At 46.9% G+C, this 9,228-nt stretch overlaps 1 protein-coding gene across 24 annotated transcripts in view; it reads left to right on the top strand.

Annotated features, from left to right (window-relative positions):
- The window catches only part of LOC110499739 (glutamate receptor-interacting protein 1), a 709,091-nt gene extending 701,721 nt beyond the window's left edge, over positions 1 to 7,370 (top strand). For all 24 annotated transcript variants that reach the window (XM_090228962.1, XM_090228970.1, XM_090228974.1 and 21 more), the window contains 3 exons: positions 1,312 to 1,545; positions 2,608 to 2,754; positions 4,209 to 7,370. In XM_090228962.1, the coding sequence (XP_090085088.1) occupies positions 1,312 to 1,545; positions 2,608 to 2,754; positions 4,209 to 4,526 (699 nt within the window). In that variant the 3' untranslated portion in view covers positions 4,527 to 7,370. The remainder of the gene's footprint in view (positions 1 to 1,311; positions 1,546 to 2,607; positions 2,755 to 4,208) is intronic.
- The last annotated feature ends 1,858 nt before the right edge of the window (positions 7,371 to 9,228 follow it).

Below are 9,228 nucleotides of genomic sequence, written 5' to 3'. Positions count from 1 at the left end.
TGTTGACGCTCAGCAATACATTGTAAATGAACCTTGAAATGAAGTGTCAATGCAGGAAGTAAGTGACACCGTGTGAATCACAGAGGTTAGTTTGGAATAAAGAGAAATAATTATCCTTTCGGGTTTGGAGACATTAAATCAAGGAGGCTTGACTGAATTAAATGCCACCTCCACTTGGATTGAACACACCCTACGGCTCCTCATTCGCTTTAAATGAACACGTCTGTTAATTCATGTCAGTAGTGAAGAGCATGTTGCATTTGTCAACGTGAAAACTGGCAAATTGTATGTTGGAATGAATCACACACATCTTCCATTTAGAGTCAAAGCGCTGTACCTTGTGTCTTGGTGCATGGAGACTGTGACAGTGTGTTGTTGGCCAAACTGTTTCGGTTCCTGCAGCACCTCTATGCATCAGCTTGGGTGAAACAGTGTTCAGTTTGTCACAAACATGAGACCTCCACGTCTGGTGGTTTGAGTTCCCATCACTCATTCCTGTCCAATCAGTGGGAAGAGTGATGATGATGACGTGACAATGGGCATGGCGGTGTGAGCAAAGCATGATGGGACAGTTGCTGCAAGGCGTCTTGGGTTTTGAAGTTTTTCCGTCTCTGTTTGTTTGTTCATTGGGTCATGATGATGCTGAACCAACCATCTCCTCTGACAGGAACTGTCTATGTTATTATTCTACAATCAAACCATTTCTCTTTGACACACTGCTTGAACACATTCTACACCTGGAGCACTTCTCATGTCCATGAGCGGACCTTGTACTTCATATCTCACTTTGGAAGTTCATCACCATGACCCCCTGTTCTCCCTCTCTGGCCTCTCCCCCTCCTCTCTCTCCTCTCATTTCCCCTCTCCTCCGTCTCTCTTCTCCCTCCCTCCCTCCCTCCCTCCCTCCCTCCCTCTCCCCCTCTCCCCTCTCCATCTCCCCCCTCTCTCTTCTCTCTCCCTCCCTTCTCTCCTCTCATTTCCCCTCTCCTCCGTCTCTCTCCTCCCTCCCTCCCTCCCTTCTCTCCTCTCATCTCCCCCTCTCTCCTCCCTCTCCCACTCTCTCTTCTCTCTCCCTCCCTTCTCTCCTCTCCATCTCCCCCCTCTCCCCTTCCTCTCTCCCTCCCCCATCTCCTCCCTCTCCCACTCTCTCTTCTCCCTCCCTCCCTCCCTCTCCCTTCTCTCCTCTCCATCTCCCCCTCTCCCATTCTTCTCTCCCTCCCCCATCTTTTCCCTCTTCCCCCTCTCTCTTTTTCTCTCGGTTCCCTCCCTCATCTCCTCCCCCGGTGTCTCCTCTCCCCCCCCCCCCTCCAGGCCACCATTATGTCAGGCAGCAGTCTGAGTCTGAACCATGACCCTGCTCCTCTGAGGAGCCACCTGGGTCGGCAGGCCAGCTTCCAGGAGCGCAGCGCAGCCCGGCCTCAGTACAACCAGTCCTCGCGCTCCAACACCCTGCCCAGCGACGGGGGGCGCAAGGCCTTCGCCATGAGGAAGATGAAGCAGGAGATGAATGACGTCATGTCGCCCACACCCGTGGAGCTGCACAAGGTAACGATGATAAACCACCACCAAGGCCCCCCGGGGCCCTCCAAAGCCCCCCGGGGCCCACCAAGGCCCTCCAGGGCCAGAGTACTGCTGCTTTTCTTTACACTGTTTACTTAATTTCATGGAACGTCAGAGGGGTTAAAAACCCTGTGAAGGTAAGAACGTGCTGACGCATCTTAAGTGTCTGCGAGTCTTCAACTTGAGCTTTTTGACAGCTTCATTTATGATGAAGCTCTGGTATTGACATGTTATGACTGTCAGCAGACACAGCCTGTCATCCAGTCTATCAATCACATTATGACTGTCAGCAGACACAGCCTGTCATTCAGTCTATCAATCACGTTATGACTGTCAGCAGACACAGCCTGTCATCCAGTCTATCAATCACATTATGACTGTCAGCAGACACAGCCTGTCATTCAGTCTATCAATCACGTTATGACTGTCAGCAGACACAGCCTGTCATCCAGTCTATCAATCACATTATGACTGTCAGCAGACACAGCCTGTCATCCAGTCTATCAATCACATTATGACTGTCAGCAGACACAGCCTGTCATCCAGTCTATCAATCACATCATGACTGTCAGCAGACACAGCCTGTCATCCAGTCTATCAATCACATTATGACTGTCAGCAGACACAGCCTGTCATCCAGTCTATCAATCACATTATGACTGTCAGTAGACACAGCCTGTCATCCAGTCTATCAATCACGTTATGACTGTCAGCAGACACAGCCTGTCATCCAGTCTATCAATCACATTATGACTGTCAGCAGACATAGCCTGTCATCCAGTCTATCAATCACATTATGACTGTCAGCAGACACAGCCTGTCATCCAGTCTATCAATCACATCATGACTGTCAGCAGACACAGCCTGTCATCCAGTCTATCAATCACATCATGACTGTCAGCAGACACAGCCTGTCATCCAGTCTATCAATCACATCATGACTGTCAGCAGACACAGCCTGTCATCCAGTCTATCAATCAACTGCATTATTTACACCAGGTTAAATGATTAATTGATAGTTGAGGACATTATTGATTGATTGTGCAGGTGAGTCTGTTGAAGGAGTCGGACCTTGAAGACTTTGGCTTCAGTGTGTCGGATGGCCTCCTGGAGAAAGGTGTCTATGTCAACAACATCCGCCCAGGGGGACCTGCAGAGGTCGGGGGGCTGAAGTCCTACGACAGGCTGCTACAGGTACACGCACGCACGCACGCACACACACACACACACACACACACACACATCCCTCTCCGCCACATGGCCTCAAACTGCACCATTTTGCTTCTCTCCGTCGCCCACAAGCACGTTCAACATTTAGATAAGAAATAATTTGACCTTTCCAATAGTTTCTATTTCCTCCATGTAGCTAAAGGCAGGAAGTAGATATGGGTGTTACAGAACTCCCTAAAGTAGAGCAGATCTACACAGTTCATAGAACGTCAAAGGATTTTTTGCAATTTTTTGGGGGGTCCCAAATTGATACACAACATTGGCCTAATTTCCCGCTGGTCTAAGTGAGGCTGACTTGGCGGAGAGAGTCGTGTTGATGGATAGATGAATCCCTCTCCAGGGAAGCTGTCAATCTAGTGAACGTGTCATTAGCATATGAAAAGAAAATAAAGGTTGTCTCATTATTCGCTGCTGAGAGAGAGAGAGAGAGAGAGAGAGACAGAGAGACAGAGAGAGAGAGAGAGAGAGACAGAGAGAGAGAGAGAGAGAGAGAGAGACAGAGAGACAGAGAGAGAGAGAGAGAGAGACAGAGAGAGAGAGAGAGAGAGAGAGAGAGAGAGAGAGAGACAGAGAGAGAGACAGAGAGAGAGACAGAGAGAGAGACAGAGAGAGAGACAGAGAGAGAGACAGAGAGAGAGAGAGAGAGAGAGAGAGAGAGAGAGAGAGAGAGAGAGAGAGAGAGAGAGAGACTGTCTTCCTTATCAGCTTCCCTCAGGTCACTGTTGTTGTTTTTTAAAAGCACAAACAAGGAACTCAACTACAATTTAGTCTTCTGACAGGTGAACGTCAACCTGGGACGTTATTCAACTTTTATTTTTTTCCAAGTCGCTGACAATGTTGTTTCTAAAAGCACAAACACAAAGGTGCTCAAGGAAATGAACTGCAGTTTATTCCGATAGCCAAGATGATACATTATTCAGCTTGTATGTTTACTGTGGTTGTAATTGACGGGTACATCAGTAAATATTAAATCAGCCGTACACAGGAGCAGAGAGAGAGAGAACGTAAGTGTTCTGACTTCCTGTTTGAAGAACAGGACTGGGTTTTTACAAACGGTTCACCCGAAGGTTTAAAACAGAGTAGATGTATTGATCTTGTCGGCTCCTAACTGAAATGAAAGGAAACCGCTCTGAGGCAAAGCCTGAAGTTAAACTTTCAGTCTCAGGAAATACAAATATGACATATTTGTTTGGCTTTTAAACCAAAGCTTTTAAACCAGATATAAACCAGCGTCGTGGCAAACCTCTGCTCACCAGATGAGGGTCAAACAGAGGTTTGCCACGACGGACCGTCAGTCTGTGCTTTCTGGCTGGTAACACTTCCTTTTGTTGCCTCTTTAACATTCATTCAATGGACCTCAAAAGCTTTTTAAACCCAAATCTAAATAACTCTCTCTCTCTCGTCTTTTGGTTTCTCAGATCAACCACGTGAGGACCAGAGACTTCGACTGCTGTCTGGTGGTCCCTCTGATCGCCGAGTCAGGAAACAAATTGGACCTGGTGATCAGCAGGAACCCTGCTTCCTCCAAAACCGGGTCCCAGTCAGAACTGAACCAGCTACCCGCCGAGGAGCCTGTTATCAACTGGACCGAGCCGGGGGACAGCCTCTCTGGCCCTCCACCGAACCAGAACCACCATTCCTTGTCCAGGATGGCTGCTGGAATCGGGGTGACTGGGATCGGGGCGGCGCTGGCCGGGGCTGGGCTAGATGATAGAGACCCCACTAAGACCTTATAGCAGACTGGAGGTCTGAAGGCCCAAGGCTCTCTCTTTCTGTCTATCTATCTGTCCCACTAAGACCTTATAGCAGACTGGAGGTCTGAAGGCCCAAGGCTCTCTCTCTCTCCCCTTCCCCTGTGAGTTGTCCTCCCCCTGGTGCTACTTTAGAAAACCACTCTGATGAGACAGGGGGTCAATCTAAAATGGAGCCTTATTGCACATGTAGGGCACTACTTCTGTCCAGAACCTCTTTTGCAGGCTAACCCCTCTCAGCTCTGGCTAAAAGTAGTGCACTACCTAGGGAATAGGGTGCTATTAAGGACACAGATAGACAGACAGTGTTCCTAGGTGGATGGTGGGGTCCTGGGCCGCTAAGTCAAAGCACACTGACAAAACTAAACTCCTTCCTCTGAGCCAGAGCATGAGCCACAATCACAAGAGGTTTCCTCCTCTTCCTCCCTCACACTGGGGACTATTGAGTACGGTACGCACCACTACCCAAGGACTACAAAGAACTACAAAGATGGAGGCGAACTACAAAGATGGAGGGCAACGTCGACCACACTGACCTCTTGGAAAATACCTGAGACAAAAATAACAACAGCGATGAACTGAAACAATAGTGCCATCCGACCGATCCTCTCCTTTTTATTACTGCAGCTGGACAATAAAACAGTAACACAGTTCTGTTGTTTAAAACAAACAAAAAAAGACAAAAGAAAAACACACTAACATTTGCTGAAACGTTTACATGTGATGCTGGACTGGCCACTCTGTACGTGTGTGTTTGTGTTGCTGCACCATTGTTGTGTAGCAGCGTGACGGAAACAAGGCCAGAGTGATACAAACCCTCTATCTAGTTATTCTAGGGAGTCCTTCCCTCCTTCCCTCTCTCTCTCTTGGTCTCTCTCGTTCACACTTGGCTTCGCTCTGTCCTCCTTCATCTGTCATACCCGGGTCTCACTATAGCTCTCTGTCCTCCTTGTCCTCCTTCATCTGTCATACCCGGGTCTCACTAGCTCTCTGTCCTCCTTGTCCTCCTTCATCTGTCATAGCCGGGTCTCACTAGCTCTCTGTCCTCCTTGTCCTCCTTCATCTGTCATAGCCGGGTCTCACTAGCTCTCTGTCCTCCTTGTCCTCCTTCATCTGTCATAGCCGGGTCTCACTAGCTCTCTGTCCTCCTTGTCCTCCTTCATCTGTCATACCCGGGTCTCACTAGCTCTCTGTCCCTCCCCCCTGTGATTTCTAATGGTTTTTACAGAGAAAATATCAGTACTGCGTCTCACTTCTTCCCAATGATTTTTAAGTAGACTATTTGACTTGGGGGAAGAAAGAAAAGAAAAAAAACATCTGGAAAATAGCACAATATTTTAAACGTTAGCCCCATTTATTTTCTGAAGCCTGTACTGTAGTCCTGCCTCTCGTAGACAAGACTGAGGAGGAGGATGTTGAAATGGAACCGGGACAGTCAGTCGTCCCCTTAGGCTTCATCACAATGCGTTTGGCAGACGAGACTAGAAGTGACGTCTCCGCTCCATGCATGTCACCAAGCACACTGGTTGACCTAGAAGCATAATATATGAAAAGGATTTAAAAAGCTTTGCTTTGGGGAAGAGAATGAAGAAGCAGCTTTATCTAGGCTACGCGCAATTAGAAAGAAACAAAACAACAAAACACAATCTGCAATTCCCCAAAAACAAAATGGCGACTTCTCTGAATCCTAGAATACAGGATCGCCCATTTCCCTGAAGCACCTTATCCTTCATTTGGACATAGATCTATTTTCATAAATAGATGCAGAAGAGATTTTTTTTTTACTGTACGAGGAGGTGATATATGCAATGTGCTTCCTTACAGCTGCACTAGTAAAGGAGGAAGAACTGACTCTGTGGTCCTGAGTCTGACTTGCCTGCATACAGTATGAGTGAAATAGGTATGCTAACACTGTGCTGTTACAGGAACCAGAGATAGAGTTTAAAAATAATTGTGATATCCAATTAGTAGTTACAATCTTGCCCCATCGCTGCAACTCCCGTACAGGGAGAGGTGAAGGTCGAGAGCCATGCGTCCTCCGAAACACGACCCTGGCAAGCCACACTGCTTCTTGACACACTGCTCGCTTAACCCCGAAGCAAGCCGCACCACTGGCGACTGAAGTCAGCTTGCAGGCGCTCAACCCGCCACAAGGAGTCGCTAGAGCGCAATGGGACAAGGAAATCCCGTCCGGGCCAAACCCTCCCCTAACCAGGACAACGCTGGGCCAAACCCTCCCCTAACCAGGACAACGCTGGGCCAAAACCTCCCCTAACCAGGACAACGCTCGGCCAATTGTGCGCCGCTTCATGGGTCTCCTGGTCTCGGCCCGGCTGTAACACAGTCTGGGATGGAGACCGGGGCTGTAGTGACGCCTCGAGCCCTGCAAAGGCAGTACTTTAGACCGCTGAGCCGCTACGGGAGGCCCCAGAGAGAAAGTCCTACTACTTCAGAACATTGGACAGCACATCGCAGGTAGTTTCATCGGTACTGAAACTAACTGCTACTTAGGAAGAGGCACCTATAAAACTGGGTTTAGAAAAAAACGACACTCATATTATAGCAGTCATTTTATCCTTTTAAAACGACGATCTGAAAAGAGCGCCAACCAACCAGATATCAAATCAACCGTAAATATCCCACCCAGAATAGTAACGTTACTGATTTCATTTCTACCATCCAATCAAAATGACCCATTGATTTAAGGGGAGGGGCGGGGGAAAGCATGAGGTAAAATCTAAAATAACCCAAGTAATTCAAAACAGCTTTTCTATTTTATATCCCACCATCCCTGTACCCTGTTTGAGTAAATATCAACTAATATGCTAATCTGTGTGATACTGGCTTTGTTTAAAGTATGTTTATGTACGGTTCATTGTTTTTCCGAGGTTTGCCCCCCCCCCCAAAAAAAGGCTTCAAATAATAACAAAGAATTTGTAATATAGAAAATGACACTTGTTTGATGATGATGATGGAGAGATGTAGAGGTGTATGTTGAAGGGTCCAGTGTAATGCCTTACCCTATAATGGTAAGGCAGCAAGGTTACGGCAACAAGATGTAATTCCAGTAGATTTTCACTTCATAAAAAAACAAACTGACACCAGAAAAAAAGAGGTGTCTGTTCAAAAGCAGGCTGACCTGTGACGAAACAGACGTTCCCGAACCCTGTACTTCATGTAAACCAGTGGCTTTTTTCTGGATGAGTGATGTCACCTCTCTGTCTTCGGTGACGTCACCTCTCTGTCTTCGGTGACGTCACCTCTCTGTCTTCGGTGACGTCACCTCTCTGTCTTCGGTGACGTCACCTCTCTGTCTTCGGTGACGTCACCTCTCTGTCTTCGGTGACGTCACCTCTCTGTCTTCGGTGACGTCACCTCTCTGTCTTCGGTGACGTCACCTCTGTCTTCGGTGACGTCACCTCTCTGTCTTCGGTGACGTCACCTCTCTGTCTTCGGTGACGTCACCTCTCTGTCTTCGGTGACGTCACCTCTCTTGTCTTCGGTGACGTCACCTCTCTGTCTTCAGTGACGTCACCTCTCTGTCTTCAGTGACGTCACCTCTGTCTTCAGTGCTTACAGAACTAGATCAGACTTGAAATGGGGGAAAAAAAATCCCATTCTATGATTTCTATTTCTATGGTCTCACTATTTTGTTGTTGTTGTGTGGAAATGGCTCACGTACGACAGCATTATCCGTCCCACTATATAACCAACCACTCGATCTCTTATTTAGACAACGATCTCGCTCTCCATCTCTCTCACTTGCGCCATAGAGACTGTTGGAAAAGCCACGTCGTCTCAAATGTTCACTTTCAAGTGCTGTATTTATACATGGACAACTCCCAATACTTAACTACTGAAATGGCTGACATCAAATGCACTGTATACTGAAATGACTGACATCTCAACTACTGAAATGGCTGACATCAAATGCACTGGATACTCAGCTACTGAAATGGCTGACATCTCAGCTACTGAAATGACTGACATCTCAGCTACTGAAATGGCTGACATCTCAGCTACTGAAATGACTGACATCTCAACTACTGAAATGACTGACATCTCAGCTACTGAAATGGCTGACATCAAATGCACTGGATACTCAGCTACTGAAATGACTGACATCTCAGCTACTGGCAATGACTACACACAGTTCAACCGTAGTAGCCCAACAGTAATAATTGACTACTTCCAGTCACTGCTACTATTGTTGTCTTTTAAAAAGAGTTCAGTTGAATCTCAAGCCATTCGCTGTGTCAATAAAACAACCAACCAACCAGTGGTTTATTTAACCACAGATACAGTTCATTGCAGACATTTGCACCTTAGGTTTCTTTACAATTCACCTCAACGCTACAGAGAACAAGCTTTTGGACTTATGCAGACGAAGCCTTTGAGTTAAATAGCTCAGGTGGAGTGGTCATTTTTCTGTTCTTAATACTGGAGTACACACTGCCAATTACCATAGTGGGGTCAACCATCATTCAATGTATGATACAGTTAAAGAAACTCACTGTTTAAGTCCCTGAAAAATTGTATTTTTATTTCTAATGGACCGGTATTATGACCTGTAAAAGTATTTTTGTACAAATTTAATACTTTGGTAGCATGATATTTATCGTCTATGTATAACTTTGGGAATTCCTCCAGCTGTAAACCTTTGTATGGCCGAGAAAAGAGAAACAAT

This window comes from Oncorhynchus mykiss, unplaced genomic scaffold (genome assembly GCF_057628025.1).
Source record: "Oncorhynchus mykiss isolate SJ-2025 unplaced genomic scaffold, ASM5762802v1 scaffold106, whole genome shotgun sequence".
In the NCBI taxonomy this organism is placed as follows: Eukaryota; Metazoa; Chordata; class Actinopteri; order Salmoniformes; family Salmonidae; genus Oncorhynchus; species Oncorhynchus mykiss.
Note: the sequence above shows the minus strand (reverse complement) of the source record. Positions and strands in the feature narration are given on the sequence as shown.